Genomic DNA, 20,225 nt, shown 5'->3' on the forward strand with positions numbered 1-20,225 from the left:
CTCAAAGGCACCAGACAAGAAAAGAGGAACCAACAGACACTTTGATTCTTCTCTTTAAGTTGTTTCTATTGGTCTTCCATGACATGAATATGAGGTTATAACTCAGTGAACACACTTCATCAATCAATAATAGTGATAAATTCATCAATAACATAGCATCTGTTCTGAACACCTGCCAATGCCATTCACACCCTTTCAAGTGCACAGGAGCGTGTCTAGCGTGGTTTTCCAAACTTTTTTTGCGCACGCCCAGTACACATACCGCGCAGTCAGTGGCTTGAGATTTCTTTAAACAAGCTACGGTTAGTCAGGCAGCAACGAATCGTACAACAGCACATACCGGCTGAGAGACAACTCAAAGCAAGAGAAGGTATAACATCTCACCGCTGTATCAAATGATACAGTTTAATGTACATTACTTGCTTGCTTGTAGAAAGACGGAAAACTGCGGTAGCCGTTTCTAATTTGCCCATCGTGGGTAATTTAGCATCAGCAAACTAGCGAACATTTACTAGTAGAACAATGTCACTGCGATACTTGGTAGCTATTCACGTTTAGTTATCTAGTTAGCTGTTCCCTAAACAGAAAATGAATTGTTGCAGAAAGGGCTATCTGGCCTAAACAAGTGTAACACAATATCAGCTCGCTAGCTACTAACGTACAAGTAGTGAGAAGACGTGTTAGCCTACCAGACCGCTATGGCTAGTTGGCTACCAAACTAGCTAGCTAACTTGCGCAGTCATTAAGTCAACTTGCTGTGATTTACTTACTCTACTCCGTAGCTAAGTGTAAATCCTCTAAACAAGTGTTGGATATTTGAGATGTAAGCAACCTGCCCTACAGTTGACTTAAACTAGTGAAACGGAAGTATTTTGAATCAGCATCACCATGCCAGAGTACCATGCTAATTTTGCTAGCTAGTTGCTAACGGCACCCCCCCAAAGTCCTTCCCTAGATTTACTGTGAGTGGGTAAAGTGTCTGACGTAGAGAGAAATAACGAATTTCATTGGAGCACAAAGGTTGTCATTTTAAAAATGGATTCGAAAAATTTGTCGGACGGCAAAGATGGGCTAACATTTGCTAGCATTAGGCCAAAGTATTTGTCAGTAACTGGTGTTTTAGTGATGTATAGCTAGCTAGTATGACTTACTCAATCATATTTTTGATCGGGTGAATATACCATTAGCTTTTTTTTTGCTGTCAAAATATCACTTCATGAATTTGTAGCGAAGACAATCAGTTAATGGTACTAGTCAGTTTAGACCATCACTACCGTTACTATGCCTAATGTATTGATTATGACCATATTTCCAGGTCACCATGGAGCTAAATGATGGAAACCTTCAGACCCTCACAGAATTTATGCGCAAAACTCTGGACCCAGATCCATCCGTAAGACGTCCAGGTATGGGAGCTCAGAGTAGAATGCTTGTTAATTTTAAAATACTCATCCCCTGATCAGTCATAGTAGCAATAAACATATACAATGATATATACTTGGGCATTTATGTACAATTTCCCAGTGCTTGACTGGAATGTTTTTATTTCCCTCTTCCAGCTGAAAAGTTTCTTGAGTCAGTTGAAGGGAACCAGAATTACCCAATATTGCTGCTTACATTGTTGGAGAAATCCCAAGACAATGTGATCCGGGTGTGTGCAGCTGTCACCTTCAAAAATTACATCAAGAGGAACTGGCGCATAGTAAGTTAGTGGTGGTGGCCTGAATATTGGAACAAATGTTATGGGTTGTGCTAGTATTGTTGTCCCAATGTTGGCATGACAAGTGTTACTTTGTATTCTGTCTCTTTCAGATTGAAGATGAACCCAATAAAATCTCAGATCCGGACCGAACCACTATCAAGGCCAACATTGTAAATTTGATGCTGAGCAGCCCTGAACAGATTCAGAAACAGGTATGTCTTCACATGAGTCAAGACCTGTTACCTGTTCATCTACTCTAAATCAAAGTCAGTGGTCTGGTGCTTGTTTTGAGATTCATATAAGGTTCTTGGAATCCATGGGTTCACAATCCTTTAGAATAATACATGTATACAATCAAAAGGGAGATTTGTAGAGATGGTTCAGTTTTTCTGTATTTACTGTTCTTCTACAGTTGAGTGATGCCATCAGCATCATTGGTAGAGAGGACTTCCCTCTGAAGTGGCCGGACCTCCTGACAGAGATGGTGACCCGCTTCCAAAGTGGAGACTTCCACATAATCAATGGAGTGCTCCGGACCGCACACTCACTTTTCAAGAGGTAAACCACCATGAGCATGACACGTGGCCCTCTAATGATAGGTGTCATAGTAAATCATGTCTTTGTGGTTCATTTTGAAAGATATTAACACTGATCATCTGTGTGCCCAGGTATCGACATGAGTTTAAGTCAAATGAGCTATGGCTGGAGATTAAGCTGGTGTTGGACACGTTTGCAAATCCACTGACTGAACTCTTCAAGGTTAGTGGTGGATTGGTTTCAGAGTTAATCAACTCGAACAATTGAAGTGTATTTCAAGTAAAAACAACATGCGTCTGGAAATTGTTGCTTGCCGTCCCTTGCTTTTACTTTGTAGTACCTTACTTATTCAGACATGGGAAGACATTGTCTGCTATTCATGTCTATTGTTTTTTTCAGGCCACCATTGAGCTGTGTCAGACCCATGCGACGGACATCAATGCTTTGAAGATCCTCTTCTCGTCCCTTACTCTGATCTCAAAGCTTTTCTACAGTCTCAACTTTCAGGTGCGTCCCCCCTGCCTCTTACCTGCTTTATGCCCACAAAGACTTACTGTAATTAAATGTGATGCTTTTTCACTGGAGTTATCTCATTCTTCCATCTTTGTCTCTGCCTTCACAGGACCTTCCAGAGTTCTTTGAGGACAACATGGAGACCTGGATGTCTAATTTCCATAACTTGTTGACCTTGGATAACAAGCTACTACAAACAGATGTGAGTGAACCTGGTGATTAACAGCACTTTCACTGTAAGATGTTCAAGTGGCTATTAACCTGTCGGTGCAAGGTGGGACGTTTGCTTCCCACCCTAGTCAACAGCCAGTGGAATCGCGTCGTGCGAAATACAAAACCTCATAAATGCTATAACTTCAATTTCTCAAACATATGACTATTTTGCACCATTTTATAGATACACCTCTCCTGAATCGAACCACGTTGTCCGATTTCAAAAAGGCTTTACAGCAAAAGCAAAACATTAGATTATGTTAGGAGAGTACCCTGCCAAAAAAAATCACACTGCCATTTTCAAAGCAACTAGATGCATCACAAATACCCAAAACACAGCTAAATGCAGCACTAACCTTTGACAATCTTTATCAGAAGACACTCCTAGGACATCATGTTACACAATACATGCATTTTTTGTTGGATAAAGTTCATATTTATATATAAAAACAGCATTTTACATCGGCACGTGACGTTCAGAAAATATTTCCCCTCAAATGCTTCTGGTGAATCGGCGCTACAATTTACAAAATTACTATTCGAAAACATTGTTAAAATGTAATATTGTCATTCAAAGAATTATAGATTAACATCTCGTGAATGCAACCGCATTGTCAGATTTAAAAATAACTTTACTGGGAAATCACACTTTGCAATAAACGACGTGGTATGCTCAGAAAAATAGGCTAGGCGATACATGTTAGCGCCATCTTGGAACCATCAAAAATACTATTGTAAATATTCCCTTACCTTTGATTATCTTCATCAGAAGGCACTTCCAGGCATCCCAGGTCCACAACAAATGTAGTTTTGTTGGAAAAAGTAAATAATTTATGTCCCAATAGTTCCTTCTTGTTAGCGCGTTCCGAAGGCTACTCATAATGTACTGAAGCGCGGGACTTGTCGTCACGAATGTGCAAAAAAATATATATTTACGTTCGTTCAAACATGTCAAACGTTGTATAACATAAATCTTTAGGGCCTTTTTCAACCAGAGCTTCAATAATATTCAAGGCGGACGATTGCATTGTCTTACTAAACGTTTCGGAACAAAAGGTTTCCCATGGGCGCCCGCATCATAGTAGTAATAGCCCTCCCCCTGTGACCAACTTCCCAAGCCTCTCTTTGGGTCAGTTTCTACCATAGAAGACTCAAACCACTTTGTAAAGACTGTCGACATCTAGTGGAAGCCTTAGGAAGTGCTAAATGATTAATAACTCCCTGTGTGTTTCAATGGCAAAGGTTTGAAGTGATTCCACACATCAGATTTCCTGTTAGGATTTGTCTCAGGGTTTTGACTGCCATCTGAGTTCTGTTATACTCACAGACACCATTCAAACAGTTTTAGAAACTTTAGAGTGTTTTCTATCCAAATCTACTAATTATATGCATATTCTAGTTACTGGGCAGGAGTAGTAACCAGATTAAATTGGGTACGTTTTTTATCCGGCCGTGCAAATACTGCCCCCTATCCCCAACAAGTTAATGAATCAGTTGATTGAACTTGTGATACGGTCTTGTCTTTTCCTCCCAACAGGATGAAGAGGAGGCAGGTCTTCTGGAGCTGCTCAAGTCTCAGATCTGTGACAACGCTGCTCTGTACGCCCAGAAGTACGATGAAGAATTCCAGCCTTACCTGCCGCGGTTTGTCACCGCTATCTGGAATCTGCTGGTCTCCACTGGCCAGGAGGTCAAGTACGACCTGGTGAGACTGTTGATACATTCATGTAGCTTATCAATAGATCATGTTGACCACCTGCTAATACGTTTGCTTGGGGTGGTAGGTAGCCTAGTGGTTAGAGCGTTGGACTAGTAACTGAAAGGTTGCAAGATCGAATCCCCGAGCTGACAAGGTAAAAATCTGTCATTCTGCCCCTGAACAAGGCAGTTAACCCACTGTTCCTAGGCTGTGATTGAAAATAGGAATTTGTTCTTAACTGACTTGCCTAGTTAAATAAATGTAAAAGAAAAAAAATAATAGGTTTGCTCCTTTTATGTTTGTGACGTAGCTTGTGAGCAATGCTATTCAGTTCCTGGCATCTGTGTGTGAAAGGCCCCACTACAAGCATCTGTTTGAGGACCAGAACACACTCACCAGCATCTGTGAGAAGGTCATCGTGCCCAACATGGAGTTCAGAAGTGAGTTTAGACTGAAACAGTATCTTGGGGATGAATGGCTACATGACTATTGTTTCTGCTCTTGCCATTGTACATTAATGGCAGCGATTTGCATAATGGTCTCTGATACTGATACATAGATTTCTGTCTCCAGGTGCTGATGAGGAGGCCTTTGAGGATAACTCTGAGGAATATATCCGAAGAGATCTTGAAGGATCAGGTAATTTTTTTAACTCAACAAGACCAAAATTGAACTGGAGGATTGTTGAAGTAAAGGTGTTCAAGGTAGACTGATATTCACACCTCGGTTCTGTCTCCTTTCTGCAGACATAGACACTCGGCGCAGGGCTGCCTGTGACTTGGTGAGAGGCCTGTGTAAGTTCTTTGAGGGCCCGGTCACAGCCATCTTTTCTGGCTATGTCAACTCCATGCTTGGGGAGTATGCCAAGAACCCAGGGGTGAACTGGAAGCACAAAGACGCTGCCATCTACCTGGTCACATCTCTGGCCTCAAAAGCCCAGACAGCGAAGGTATGATTAGGTCATTATGCCTATTGTATTTGGGTGTGTTTGTGACATCTGATGGGTTACACAGATGAAGTCGGAGGTTTACATACACCTTAGCCAAATACCGTTTTTTACAATTCCTGACATTTAATCCTAGTCAAAATTCCTTATCTAAGGTCAGTTAGGATCACCACTTTATTTTAATAATGTGAAATGTCAGAATAATAGTAGAGAATGATTTATTTCACCTTTTATTTCTTTCATCACATTCCCAGTGGGTCAGAATTGGGTCAAACGTTTTGAGTAGTCTTCCACAAACTTACCACAATAAGTTGTGTGAATTTTGGCCCATTCCTCCTGACAGAGCTGGTGTAACTGAGTCAGGTTTATAGGCCACCTTGCTCGCACACGCTTTTTCAGTTCTGCCCACAAATGTTCTATAGGGTTGAGGTCAGGGCTTTGTGATGGCCACTCCAATACCTTGACTTTGTTGTCCTTAAGCCATTTTGCCACAACTTTGGAAGTATGCTTGGGGTCATTGTCCATTTGGAAGACCCATTTGCGACCAAGCTTTAACTTCCTGACTGATGTCTTGAGATGTTGCTTCAATATATCCACATTTTCCTCCCTCATGATGCCATCTATTTTGTGAAGTGCACCAGTCATTCCTGCAGCAAAGCACCCCCACAACATGATGCTGCCACCCCCGTGCTTCACGGTTGGGATGGCGTTCTTCGGCTTGCAAGCCTCCCTCCTTTTCCACCAAACATAACGATGGTCATTATGGCCAAACAGTTGTATTTTTGTTTCATCAGACCAGAGGACATTTTTCCAAAAAGTACGATCTTTGTCCACGTGTGCAGTTGCAAACCGCAATCTGGCTTTTTTTATGGCGGTTTTGGAGCAGTGGCTTCTTCCTTGCTGAGCTGCCTTTCAGGTTATGTTGATATAGGACTCGTTTTACTGAAGATATAGATACCTTTGTACCCGTTTCCTCCAGCATCTTCACAAGGTCCTTTGCTGTTGTTGTGGGATTGATTTGCACTTTTCGCACCCAAGTACGTTCATCTCTAGGAGACAGAGAGGTATGACGGCTGCGTGGTCCCAAGGTGTTTATACTTGTGTACTATTGTTTGTACAGATGAACATGGTACCTTCAGGCGTTTGGAAATTGCTCCCAAGCATGAACCAGACTTGTGGAGGTCTACAATTTTTTTCTGTGGTCTTGGCTGATTTCTTTTGATTTTCCCATGATGTCAAGCAAGTAGGAACTGAGTTTGAAGGTAGGCCTTGAAATACATCCACAGGTACACCTCCAATTATGAAAATTATGTTTATTAGCCTATCAGAAGCTTCTAAAGCCATGACATCATTTTCTGGAATTTTCCAAGATGTTTAAAGGCACAGTCAACTTAGTGTATGTGAACTTCTGACCCACTGGAATTGTGATACAGTGAAATAATCGGTCTGCAAACAACTGTTGGAAAAGTTACTTGTGTCATGCACAAAGTAGATGTCCTAACCGACTTGCCAAAACTATAGTTTGTTAACAAGAAATTTGGAGTGGTTGAAAAACGAGTTCTAATGATGCCAACCAAAGTATATGTAAACTTCTGACTTCAATTGTAAATATTATTGCAGTAGAGACATTGAGCAAATTACATGGACAAAATGTTTCTTTTTCAGCATGGTATCACGCAAGCTAACGAGTTGGTGAACCTTACAGAATTCTTTGTGAACCACATTCTCATAGACCTCAAATCCCAAAATGGTAAATATAAAGTTGAACTTAGAAACAAAAGATGAATGAATTAACCATCAAAGCTGTGGATTGCTTTATAGCTGCACTTTTATGGAAGATGTTTACTCTGTTCTATTATAGTCAATGAGTTCCCAGTGTTGAAGGCTGATGCCATCAAATATGTCATGATCTTCAGGAGTCAGGTATGATTTTGTTTTCTCTACCCTCTGAAAATTCACTGTCACGAGTTCAGCCCATTTATTAAGGGTTGAAATCAACGCTTGCAGGGGCCCATGAATAACCAGTCCTCGGTCCCCTCTTGTCTTCCAGCTGCCCAAAGAGCAGCTGCTGCAGGCTGTCCCTCTGCTGGTGGCCCACCTGCAGGCAGAGAGCACGGTTGAGCACACCTATGCTGCCCATGCACTGGAGAGACTCTTCACCATGAGGGGCCCCAACAACTCCACTCTGTGAGTAGTAACCATCTATACTTAGATAATTAAATAAAGACTTTGTCTTTTCCAACACCACACTACACAAATATAATCAACTATACACCGCATCCATAGTAGTTTGTTTGTTAATAAAACTCTTTGGTCATTACCAATAACCTTAGTTTGTAACTTTTGGTGCCTCATGTCAGAAGTGATTAATCATCTGTCATCATACGTTTCAGTATCACTCCTGCAGAGATGGCCCCCTTCACAGAACAGCTGCTAAACAACCTGTTCAAGGCCCTGGCTCTGCCTGGCTCCTCAGAGAATGAATATATCATGAAAGGTACTTGAGTTTGAGTGTTAAATGCTCTGCTTGTAACTTCTATGGCTTTCACTGTATTTTTAACTATCCGTCCTTTTGCTTAATGTCGTCACGGAGGACCTAATGTCACCTTCCTTTTAAAGTTGCAGACAACGTTTTTCAGTGTGTACTGATCCGTGTCCTCTACCCAGACTTCTCCTTCATTCTCTTCCAGCCATCATGCGCAGCTTCTCCCTCCTGCAGGAGGCCATTGTTTCTTACATCCCCACTCTGATTGGCCAGCTCACTCACAAGCTCCTGCTGGTCAGCAAGGTAGGTCACACACTCATCTCTTGTCTGCATTGCTGTGGATGCATGTACACATGAGCTGACTTGCATTGTCTAAAGGCATCCGGATACATAGGTTTGGTTTTCTCCTTGCAGAACTTGGCTAGGCGTAATTAATGTCTGTGCTCGCATACTCCCTTAAAATACCTTCACTTCAAAACGAGAAATGTTGGCAATATTACGGTTTGTCCCACTTGAGACGCTGTAGCCAGTACACTTCCTAAAAATCGTCTCTAAGTTTATCTAAGATAACTCAAGAAATCTGTGATAGATTGACACTTTTGTCGAGGACATCTTAGTCGTGCAATTTTACATCTAACTAAGATGTTTAGTGCAGTATTTCTCAAGTAGAAAAAAATGCATTAAAAAAGTTGTCTATCGTTGAATGACAAACACTTAATTAACGAATCTCTACTGTTGACCAATCACAGACGAAGGGGCGTGGACTTCGACCACCGAACTTTGACTTGCCTCAAGAAAAACAGCTGGGAATAAATTGCCGAACACCAAAACGTCACAATTTCGCCATAACATACAGTGCCTTCAGAAAGTATTCAGACCCCTTGACTTTTTCCACATTTTGTTACGTTAAAGCCTTATTCTAAAATAAATTAAATCAATAAAAATCGTCAGCTATCTACACACAATACCCCATAATGACAAAGCGAAAACAGGTTTTTAGAAATGTTAGCACATTTATAAAAACATGCCTTATTTACAGAAGTATTCAGACCCTTTGCTATAAGACTTGAAATTGAGCTCAGGTGCATCCTGTTTCCATTGATCGTCCTTGAGATGTTTCTGCAACTTGATTGGAGTCCACCTGTGGTAAATTAAATTCATTGGACATGATTTGGAAAGGCACACACCTGTCTATACAAAGCCCCACAGAGCAAAAACCAAGCCATGAGGTCGAAGGAATTGTCCTGTAGAGCTCTGAGACAGGATTGTGTGAGGCACAGATCTGGGGAAGGGTACCAAAACATTTCTGCAGCATTGAAGGTCCCCAAGAACACAGTGGCCTCTATCATTCTTAAATGTAAGAAGTTTGGAACCACCAAGACTCTTCCTAGAGCTGGCTGCCCGGCCAAATTGAACAATCGGGGGAGAAGGGCCTTGGTCAAGGCGGTGACCAAGAACCTGATGGTCACTCTGACAGAGCTCCAGAGTTCCTCTGTGGAGATGGGAGAACCTTCCAGAAGGACAACCATCTCTGCAGTATTCCACCAATCAGGCCTTTATGGAAGAGTGGCCAGATGGAAGCTAGTCCTCAGTAAAAGGCACATTGCCCACTTGGAGTTTGCCAAAAGTCACCTAAAGACTCAGACCATGAGAAACAAGATTCTCTGGTCTGATGAAACCAAGATTGAACTCTGGCCTGAATGCCAAGAGTCACGTCTGGAGGAAATCTGAAATCTGGCACCGTTGATAGTTATAAATCAGGATATTATTAGTATCGTTTTTGACAATATCGCCATACAATTTTTGCGCTACTTGGATGTACCAAGTACAAGAACGCCAGTATTTTTCCTTCATAGCTTGTTCTCCATCTTTTTAAATAGGGAGCCAATTTGTTTTCAGCACTTTTATTTCCGTGACTGTCTCTTGTCCCTCTGCAGCAGATGTATGGTGAGCATTATGTTTGGAACATTGAAACGCAATAAAATCGCAGTATATAATCGCAATAAATATCGTATCGGCACGTAAGTGCTGTGATATCGTATCGTGAGGTCCATGGCAATTTCCAGCCCAAGTATTTACCTGTATCATGTTTCTTCCAGAACCCCAGCAAGCCTCACTTTAACCACTACCTGTTTGAGTCCCTGTGCCTGTCCATCCGGATCACCTGCAAGGCCAACACTACCACTGTGGGCAGCTTCGAGGAGGCCCTCTTCCCAGTCTTCACTGAGATCCTACAGAATGATGTACAGGGTATGTGGCTGTACCCTAGAAAGCAGCAGGTTATAGAAGTTCATGTTAAGCATAAGATGCCCGTCTGATTAGAACATGCCTAGGAAACTGAGTAGGTGGATGAAGGGGTTGAAAAGCCATCTTCTGAATCGCATGGATGCAGTGTTGTTGGCAAACTACACATTGCCCTTCTTACATCAGCTGTCCCGCTTCCTGTTGCAGAGTTTGTGCCGTACGTGTTCCAGGTGATGTCTCTGCTTCTGGAGATCCACACCAGCTCCATCCCCAACTCCTACATGGCCCTTTTCCCCCACCTGCTGCAGCCTGTGCTGTGGGAACGCACTGGCAACATTCCCCCTCTGGTGCGCCTGCTTCAGGCCTATCTGGAGAAGGGGGCAGCCACCATAGCCAGCTCTGCTGCTGACAAAATAGTGAGTTACAGCTGGGGGTATGTCAATGGTAAGATGACTCTTACTGTAATAAGAGGAGTCTAACTGTACTTTTCTGTAACCTACCTGTCTTAATTTACCTGTTGATGCATGCAATTAGTTAGTTGTGGTAATTTGGTGTTAAAGTGCTCTCCCTATACAGCCTGGCCTGCTAGGAGTCTTCCAGAAGCTCATAGCCTCCAAGGCCAATGACCACCAAGGTTTCTACCTGATGAACAGTATCATAGAGCACATGCCGACGTGAGTCAACAATCTCCACCTCTGTCTTCTAACGGTGAACTTTGTGTATAGTTGACATGGGGGCTGTATCATGAGTTATTTTGTTCACTCCCTCTCTCTCTCCCTCTCAGGGAGTCCATTGTTCAGTACAGGAAACAGATCTTCATCCTGCTCTTCCAGAGACTGCAGAGCTCCAAAACCACCAAGTTCATCAAGAGTGAGTATAGCTTAAAACAAATGTTGGCATGTTTATTTAAGAAGTACAATTGAAACTGCACCCACATCCTCTTTGTCATGCTAGCATAACAGGAGTGTGTAGGGTTATATTACCCTAGTTTTAGAATGAGCTCTGTGTGATCTCTCAATGCTGCACATTTTCACAGGCCCTCCTATTTTCCACAGGCTTCATGGTGTTTATCAATCTGTATGGTGTCAAGTATGGAGCCATTGCTCTGCAGGAGATTTTTGACAGCATACAGCCAAAGTAAGTATCTCTTGTCAGATTAAATGAGACTGACCTTTGACATGTTTGATTCAGTTTGTCCATTAGTGTCGCCTTGGAGCTGAGTGTGCAGATGACTCATTTACATTGATCTGCATACAAGCCAGTCAGTTGTCCCTTTTGGCTTTTAAAGGCCAACCATGTCCTCGTACTACATTACACACACTAGCCTTCCCTGTGGCTCAGTTGGTAGAGCATGGTGTTTGCAACGCCAGGGTTGTGGGGGTTCGATTCCCACGGGGGGCCAGTAAGAGAAAAAAAGAAGAAAAAAATGCATGAAATGAAATGTATGCATTCACTACTGTAAGTCGCTCTGGATAAGAGCGTCTGCTAAATGACTAAAATGTAAATGTAAAATGTAAATGTTAGGCTGAGTTTGGAAGTTTTATCATATTCCATATTATAGGCCTTAATGAATGCGATAAGAGATAAAAACCACATGGAGAGGTATTCTCAGTGCTGAGTCCAATTTCTCTTGTAGGATGTTTGGCATGGTGCTGGAGAAGATAGTCATTCCAGAGGTGCAGAAAGTGTCTGGACCAGTGGAGAAGAAGATCTGTGCTGTGGGCATCACCAAGATCCTCACTGAGTGCCCTGCCATGATAGATACTGAGTACACCAAACTCTGGTGAGAAACTGTCCTGGAATATTATTACACTTTGCAGTGTTTTTACTAAATGAATGGCCTGCTAAATTGTTTATTCTTTAGGACCCCCCTGCTTCAGGCCCTGATTGGGCTATTTGAGCTACCAGAGGATGATAGCATCCCTGACGATGAGCACTTCATTGACATAGAGGACACACCCGGTTACCAGACTGCTTTCTCCCAGCTGGCCTTTGCTGGGAAGAAGGAGCACGACCCCATCGGAGAGGTGGTCAGCAACCCCAAGATCCTGCTAGCTCAGTCTCTCCACAAGCTCTCTACTGCATGTCCCGGACGGGTAAGTTGATTTATTGAAATGCACTACTACTAGGCTATATTAGAGGCAGTGGGCCTCTTGACTAAATCACTCCTTATAGCAGGAACATTTGCTAGCTAATGCTAGCTAGCAAATTCTTTATTTTCACGTCCACCTTGTGTTCCAATCTTCTACTCTCATATGATTTAGTCGGTTATTTTAAGCAAAACAACATGGTATAAAAGTTAAGTACCAACTCGGTGTCTTTGTGGTAAGTGTCCGTTCTGAGATTGGATGGTTGGCTCGATACCCGGTCGAGTCCTACCAAAGACTTTAAAATGGCTCCTAATGTCTCTGTTTTGGCACTCAGAATTAATGAGTTGGATAGGGGGTAAGACCTTGCGACAGACTAGTGTTCTTTCAAAGGGGTGTACTTGTACAACAAGCTGCCTCATACTACAGACACTGAAGATGGGTTCCTGTCCTATAGTGCGTTCTGTCTCGGACAAGACTTACTTATAAAAGTTAGGCCCGGCTGACTGAGAGCCAGTCACCCAACAGAGCGTTGAAGGTGCTCTAGCGCAGCATAGACTGTGTGAGCCCCCAGGAATAGCAGAGTGGGGAGTAGTGTACAACATTTTGTCTCCTAGACTGCTAATGCCTCCCTGAATTATTTTTCTTTGGTGAGTACTATATATGCTTTCAGTAGTAGATGTCAACTGAGTGAATCTCTCCTGTTCTCCTCCCATGGCAGGTCCCCTCTATGCTGAGCACCAGCCTGAACGCTGAGGCCCTCCAGTACCTGCAGGGTTACCTCCAGGCTGCCTCTGTACAGCTGGTGTGAAGATGGACACAGAAGCATCCTCACTGACGCATAAGACACCATCACACTGCACAATAACTGGGCACTGTCGCCCATGGACCACACTGGGACTGACTCATCAGGATTGAATGGACAAAACAAAGACTGATCAATTGACTACTCATGGTGGATACTTGGTCAATGGGTCAACATGTTCATCTACGAATTGGGATTTTTAAGGGGTTTTAAATGGTGTTAAAAGAAATGGAAGAGCAATAGTTTTTTGTGGGGGGGTGGGGTTGTCTTTGTCCTTCATTGGCATGCTGTGCAGTTGTGGAAGGCTGGCTTCACCAACACTCAAGTTTGTGAATGTTATGCTTTGATATGACCAAAGTATCTACTTGTTTGTCGATTTTTGCCATAATAACGACCTGTCAATGAACATACATCGACAACCCCGACCAACATCGACAGAACTCTGGAGTTGACTGACTGAATTGGACTTCATGGCTCTTTGCAGAATCAAATGAGAAGTTTTTTTTTTTTCTTTGTCCTTGTTTTTCAATAGTTGGATTTCCTTTGTTTTTAGTCTTATGGAGGACTGGTGGTTATGACCTCAAAATATAGTGCTTAAAATGTTTCTCTGTTGCATGTAGTTGCGCATAGTTGCGTTATGTCTGGTCTTAGTGCAGAAACTGTCAATAAATGTGAGTAAAGAGGATCTTGTATAAAACCTGAGCTGTTTTGCACTTTCAGTGAAAGACATTGTGTACAGCCTCTTGATTAGCCGTGGCATTCAAATAAAAAAAATCACACTTAATACACATTTCCATTTATTTTATTCACATGAATGGCATTTGATGCAGCAGATTGTTACCCTGACAGCCTGTTATGAAGATTTTACAAGTTTATCAAAAAGTGATAACAGCACTTTCTCACCCTTCAGATATCCTGTCAAGGTAAGATTGTTTCAACTGACCCTTTGGTGTGCAGGTAGTGTTGCTATTTGGTGACAAAACCCATTTGGGCAGGAAGGATTGGTCCTATGAGGATTTAGCATGGCTGTTGGTAGAGGCAGCCTTCTGCTCCATTGTCTTGATGAAGGGCAGCATGCACTTGTCACCTCCCATGAAGCGGTACTTCGCAACGTTGGCCTCCCAAGGAAGCAGTCTAAAGACAAATGATGTTGAACTAACTACTTTTTAGTCAAGGAAACATATCCCATGAGTTTCTTTTTTAGTCCCCATCCCCTTGAATAATTAAATACTTACGCTTGTGTAATTCAGGGTACTGTATGTACATAAAGCATAGTATGAAGATCATGTGCTTGTCCACAAGGATGGCAGCCATGGTTGTCTGCACTGTGTCCAGGGGGGAATCAAACCCCGCAGCTCCTTCCTGTAGAGTATGCCAGAGAGCAAAAAGACATGTAGTAGGTTCAATGGCACAGGTCATGGCATCATTGTGGAACTAGATGGCCAACAAGGGTGTCTTACCTCATCTCGCAGCCAGCGAACATGCCAGTGTCGACAATATAAGGACAGATCAGTGTGGTTTTGATGCCGTCCAGGCCCTCTTCTGCCAGAAAACCATGGGTTAATTAAACCCCACCGCCCAAAATTTACTTGGACAGTAGTCCTGAGGGGGGAAAAGGAGATGGTACTACATATGTTGGCCTATAAACAGCACATTACTGATAGGGTTTGCAAAATAACTCTTGTTTGTTCCTCTATGGTGTGGAGCAGCTGAGTAGGGTCGGCTCCAGGCATAAGTGATATTAGGGACCCTGGCTGCTAGAGGGCCCCTGACCCCAAATTATTTTTACAAATTGGGAGGGACTGTTGAGTTAGAATAGTAGAATACACAAGGTGCAAGTTTCAAGTTTGGTTGTGCATCAGCAGTTTTTCTCTTGTTTTGTCAGTCACTGACAGTCAGTCATTTAGCCATGTCAGATAATTTTTAGATTGATAAGTTAGTCTAGCCAGGGGGGCCCAACCAGATCTCGCTAAAGGCATTCCCATTCGGAACAGTTTGTGAATATATTATGACGACATTTGTGACGTTTTTGTTCATTTTGGACTTCGTCAAGGTTTTTTTGGGGCTGTTCGTGCACACATAAACATTTCTCAAGGCAAGCCGAAGTTTGGAAGCCGAAGTCTACGCCCCTTCGTCGGTGATTGGTCAACAGTAGGGATTCTTGGATGAAGTGTTTGTTGTCATTTCTTGATAGACAACTCATTTTCATGCACATTTTTCACTTCAGAAATACTGCACCAAACATCCTAGTTTGATTTAAAATCGTGCAACTAAGATATCCTCTGAAAAAAAAGGCCAAAATTAATAGCAAAGTTCTTGAGTTATCTTAGATTGAATTATATTTTGAGGAAGTATATACTGGCTACTGTATTTCAAGATGGACAAACAGTACTATTGGCACTTTTTCTTGTTTGTCAAGCAAAGGTCTTTTCAAGTGAAGGTTGAATGTGTGCGAGCGAGCACACTCGTTCAGTTCGTCTAGCCGAGTTTGGCTAGGCACCAACCGAACAGAAGGGAGTGTCTTTCATAAAGAAGCCTACATGACAAATTGTGTGATCATTCATCTTATCTGATATGGTTTACAACAACCCAACAGACATTTAAAGTACATTTAAGCATGAACAAGTAACCAAGTAATGTCCAGTCCTCCAGTCTCACCTCTACACAGGCAGTGCTGAAAAGCCCCAGGGCACTTACAATTGGGGCAGCAGGTAGCCTAGTGGTTAGAGCATTGGGCCCATAACCAGAAGGTTGCTGTATCGAATCCCTGAGCTGACAAGGTAAGAATCTGTAATTCTGCCCCTGAGCAAGGCAGTTTCCTGGGTGCCAAGGATGTTGATTAAGGCAGCCCCCCCACCTCTCTGATTCAGAGGTGTTGGGGTAAATGTGGAAGACTGAATACATTCAGTTGGACAACTGACTATGTATCCCCCTTTCCCAATGGTCACAATGTGGCCATGGTTCTTAGCTTTCATCTGAGGCAGAAAAATACTTTGTCATTTGTTGAATGGAGGGGTAAAACCAGTTACCCCAAACCCTTGCAGTAACCCTGGGTTACAGTAGGCAAACTGTTTAATACATGTAATTCTGAGGTGGGGTGTCACACATGAAAGAAAGAAACATGTAATAGGATGAATAGGCATTTGTTTTTCTGGAGCTTATCCATTTTTTGAGCGTGGGACTAAGGTAAGAGAGTCAGAGGGTCAAATTTTTGACAGAGGGTCAAATTAAGAAGATTCACATTCCATCATAATTGGTGGTGTGCCATTTTGGATTGCAGGGGTAAGTGAATAAGTCAGAGGTGACATGCATGCCTTGAATTCAAAAGGCATGCATGTCATCAACTGACGTTACGTACTCCACTTTTCACATTTCAGTGCCCAAACATTGTCTGCACAATTACACACAGTGCACAAGTATAATGGTCGAGTTATGGTTTTTGATGCTCTCTGATTTTATTTCTAACACAGGCATTTTATCTGAGCATTTAATGTGAAATGAATGTGGTGCAGGTGATTTCTGTAGTTTCACGCGCATGGCAGTTGACGAGGAGCTTCCTCTCCAGCAGCTCATCAGGACACTCCAGCAGCATTCATCCACTACCACCCTGGTGTTGTTCACCAACATGGTGACATCGCCGACCTCGCGCTGCACCTGCTCAGCTGTCTCTAATATTCAACCAGCGGGAAAGCTTGACCGTGTAGGTGTGCGCCTGGGCCCCCAGTTCCCGGGAAAGCTTGGCATTCTGCTCGTTGGCTGCCGTGTTGCAGTCCCAGAGCTCAAGCTCAACACCCTCTTTGGTAAACTCCAGAGCGAACAACTGACCCAGTGCAAGTCAAGCTTTATTTGTTGTTTTTCCGTGCGATGGTATGGGAAACCATATGCTTTATGGGCAAAAATGAATGGCAACTTATTGCCACTGGACAAACCATATACACAAAAGCAAATACCACCGATTTAGACGGCAGATCGTCCAAAACGTATTGCAAATGGCATATGCCTAATGGACCGTGCAATAAACCAATAATCCTATAGATGGCGCATGCGCTCTACCGTCAGAAACGATATGGCAAATGGACAGCAGGTAATGTCTCAAGGGTGAAATTACAAATTTCAAAAACATCTTTGAAAGTAAGTTTTGCCACCTTTTCACAATTGTTTTATTCTTTGTCAATGATCCATTACTAAAGAGCAATATAGATATGGTTTTGTCTTATTTTATGCGATTTTGTCCATAAGGCCTATGTTATGTCCATATCAGGCATATAATACTTCAAATGGGAAAAATGTCCTCTTGTCACATTAAATACTCCAAATGGGAAAAATGTCACTTTGGAACATATGATCATAGGAAGTCAGGTTCCAAACCCAAAAATCTGTGAAACATGCCCAAATGGCCAATATAATGTCCAGATGGCCGATATAATGACTAAATGGTACACAGTGAATTCAGAAAGTATTCACACCCCTTCCCTTTTTCCACATTTTGTTAAGTTACAGCCTTATTCTAAAATGGATTAAATAAAAATATTCCTCATAAATCTACACACAATACTCCATAATGACAAAGTGAAAACAAGTTTTTATACATTTTTGCAAATGTATAAAAAATTAAAAACTGAAATACCTTATTTACATAAGTATTCAGACCCTTTGCTATGAGACTCGAAATTGAGCTCAGGTGCATCCTGTTTCCATTGATAATCCTTGAGCTGTTTCTACAACTTGATTGGTCCACTTGTGGTAAATTCAATTGATTGGACATGATTTGGAAAGGCACACACCTGTCTATATAAGGTCCCACAGTTGACAGTGCCAAACTGAGCAATCGGGGGAGAAGGGTCTTGGTCAGGGAGGTGAACCCGATGGTCACTCTGACAGAGCTCCAGAGTTCTACAGCTCAAAAATTTCTACAGCTGCACAATCGAGAGCATCCTGATCAGTTGCATCACCGCCTGTTATAAGACTGCTGAACAATTAATCAAATGGCCACCCAGACTATTTACATTGTTTTTACACTGCTGCTACTTGCTGTTAATTATCTATGCATAGTCACTTTACAAATTACCTCGACTAACCTGCACCCCCCCACACATTGACTGGGTACCAGTAACAGTCTGTATATAGATAGCCACGTTATTGTTATGTAATTTTCTTGTGTTACTTTTTCAAATTTATTTTTCACTTAAGTTTATTTAGTAAATATTTTCATAGACTGAAGACCAAATGTATTACAATGTCATGAGACAGACTTTTTAAATCATTTAACTTATTAATATGGAGAGAGTGCAGGAGAAAGTCAATTAAAAAGGCAAAAGGGCAGACATCAGCTTTGGAGCGGATGCGGCATAATCAAACAGCGATGGACAGCAAATGGTGCTGAAAGTAATACATTTAAACAATTGTCTTAATTTTAATTCGACTTCACTAACAACAAGGAGGCTTTGTTTGAGCCTATTAAAAATATAAAAAGTAGGCCTACCTGATTTGTCAGTATAGACAGATCCTCCAATACTGTCACTATGCTCCGTAAAGTCTGAGAGGGGCTTGGTGTGTTTGGTTAAAAACAGGGCTCAAATTGAGTGAGGGTATGCCATAACCTTTCTTAAAGAAAAGGGCAAAAATAATACCTATTGTTAGCTTTAAATTAATTATATATATATCATATATAAAATGATCCAGGTAATATAAAGCGTTCTACAATGCTTAATTCCGTGATGCCTCATTCTGGAAACAAGCTTTAAAATGCCCACAAAAGACGTGACTGATGAATATGGAGGTATATTGATTCGTCTCTGACATTCTGAAGCTGAGCTGCGGCCTTCAATATTCGAGAAGACAAAAAATATACTTTGCTATTCTGTCCCTATTAATTGAGATTTTCACTTTCTGAAAAGAGAGGATGCTTAAACCCAGGCAGCTTTTAGGGAAGCCCTTCTGTTGTTGGGTTAAGCAACAGACCAGTAGACAGCAGTTGAAGTTTTAATTTGTCTGCGTCGTTAGAGCCTCTGGGTGGAAAGGTAACTTTTGAAAGTGCCATGCTTAGATTTGTAAGGATGTCTAATATTTAACGATTTTCAAACAGCAACCGTTTCATTGCAAACAAGACACTATGGTTGGGCATATGGTAAGAATGCCTATTTCTCTGTCCATTCTTCCCTGAATCTTCTATTTTCATTATTCCGCTTTCTTCTGAGACTTTTTCAGAGCGACATTTTCTCTTTATAGCAAGCTATTTTTCCCAACCAACGCACAAATAAATATAAAAACGTATTTAATAGAGACATTGGGGATTTTATCACTGTAATCAGATTGAACATAGTAGGATATGTTATTGACATTGTATAGTCTACTAACCAGATGTGTTAACATTCTGTTTAATTTGGAGCATAGGCATATGAATTGGGCTGCTATTATGTTCTGTTCCGCCTACTATTAGCTGAGAAAAAAATGGCCTAAGGCCAAACCTATTGCTTACGGCTGCTGTACACTATTATAGTTTACAGGGGATAGAATGGGGGTGGCATTGTTTTGTCTCGCCTACGGCGGCAGAACGTACAGGGCCGCTCAGATCGATTTTTTTTTTGTACCACGCGCGTGCACACAAAGGAGGTCAAATGAAATCTACTTTCACCCTTGGATAAGAGTGACAATATTTGTATTTGTCAAACGGCAGTCAAGCATCGATCATCATGTCACCAGAATAAGACCCTCGACATTTATTGGAAAGGAGCATCAAGTTCATACCGTGCACTTTCGCCACCCTGTGAAGTTCTCATCATTTATTTAATCTGTAGCCTAAGAAACTGCATGTTTTCCCGATTCGTAGTGGGAGGAGCACACACCATGTCATCGTGTGACTCCAAGTTTACTGAGATATGATGGTTATTATATCAATATTTGCGCATAAAGTTGTAATTAAGTTTACCCACACAAGAATATCATACCATGTCGAACGAACAAATTTTCTGTCGGCATTTGTAAAATTGTACCA

General features: G+C 41.9%; 1 protein-coding gene across 2 annotated transcripts; it reads left to right on the forward strand.

Moving 5' to 3' along the window:
* The first annotated feature begins 227 nt into the window (after nt 1-227).
* Nucleotides 228-14,015, forward strand: LOC106565588 (exportin-2). 2 transcript variants are annotated; one of them, XM_014132873.2, is made up of 25 exons: nt 228-370; nt 1,316-1,406; nt 1,560-1,702; nt 1,813-1,914; nt 2,115-2,260; nt 2,371-2,461; nt 2,639-2,746; nt 2,862-2,954; nt 4,503-4,670; nt 4,975-5,104; nt 5,238-5,303; nt 5,411-5,613; nt 7,276-7,360; nt 7,472-7,533; nt 7,661-7,797; nt 8,004-8,107; nt 8,301-8,398; nt 10,195-10,345; nt 10,547-10,755; nt 10,916-11,013; nt 11,124-11,209; nt 11,395-11,476; nt 11,976-12,122; nt 12,204-12,435; nt 13,148-14,015. In XM_014132873.2, exons 2-25 carry the CDS (start codon nt 1,322-1,324, stop codon nt 13,235-13,237), a joined length of 2,916 nt encoding a protein of 971 aa, XP_013988348.1. In that variant the 5' UTR covers nt 228-370; nt 1,316-1,321; the 3' UTR covers nt 13,238-14,015. The 2 variants fall into 2 exon arrangements, with proteins under 2 accessions (XP_013988348.1, XP_013988349.1); XM_014132874.2 differs by lacking the exon at nt 228-370 and adding an exon at nt 1,055-1,171.
* The last annotated feature ends 6,210 nt before the right edge of the window (nt 14,016-20,225 follow it).

Source organism: Salmo salar, chromosome ssa12, assembly GCF_905237065.1.
Source record: "Salmo salar chromosome ssa12, Ssal_v3.1, whole genome shotgun sequence".
Classification (NCBI taxonomy): Eukaryota; Metazoa; Chordata; class Actinopteri; order Salmoniformes; family Salmonidae; genus Salmo; species Salmo salar.

What these genes read in the sequence shown, in the direction of transcription:
- LOC106565588 (XM_014132873.2), top strand. Translation starts at nt 1,322, where the DNA reads ATGGAGCTAAATGATGGAAACCTTCAGACCCTCACAGAATTTATGCGC. An exon ending in AGCTCCTGCTGGTCAGCAAG is followed by an intron (nt 8,399 to 10,194) that starts GTAGGTCACACA and finishes TGTTTCTTCCAG; the next exon opens with AACCCCAGCAAGCCTCACTT. An exon ending in CTACTGCATGTCCCGGACGG is followed by an intron (nt 12,436 to 13,147) that starts GTAAGTTGATTT and finishes CTCCCATGGCAG; the next exon opens with GTCCCCTCTATGCTGAGCAC.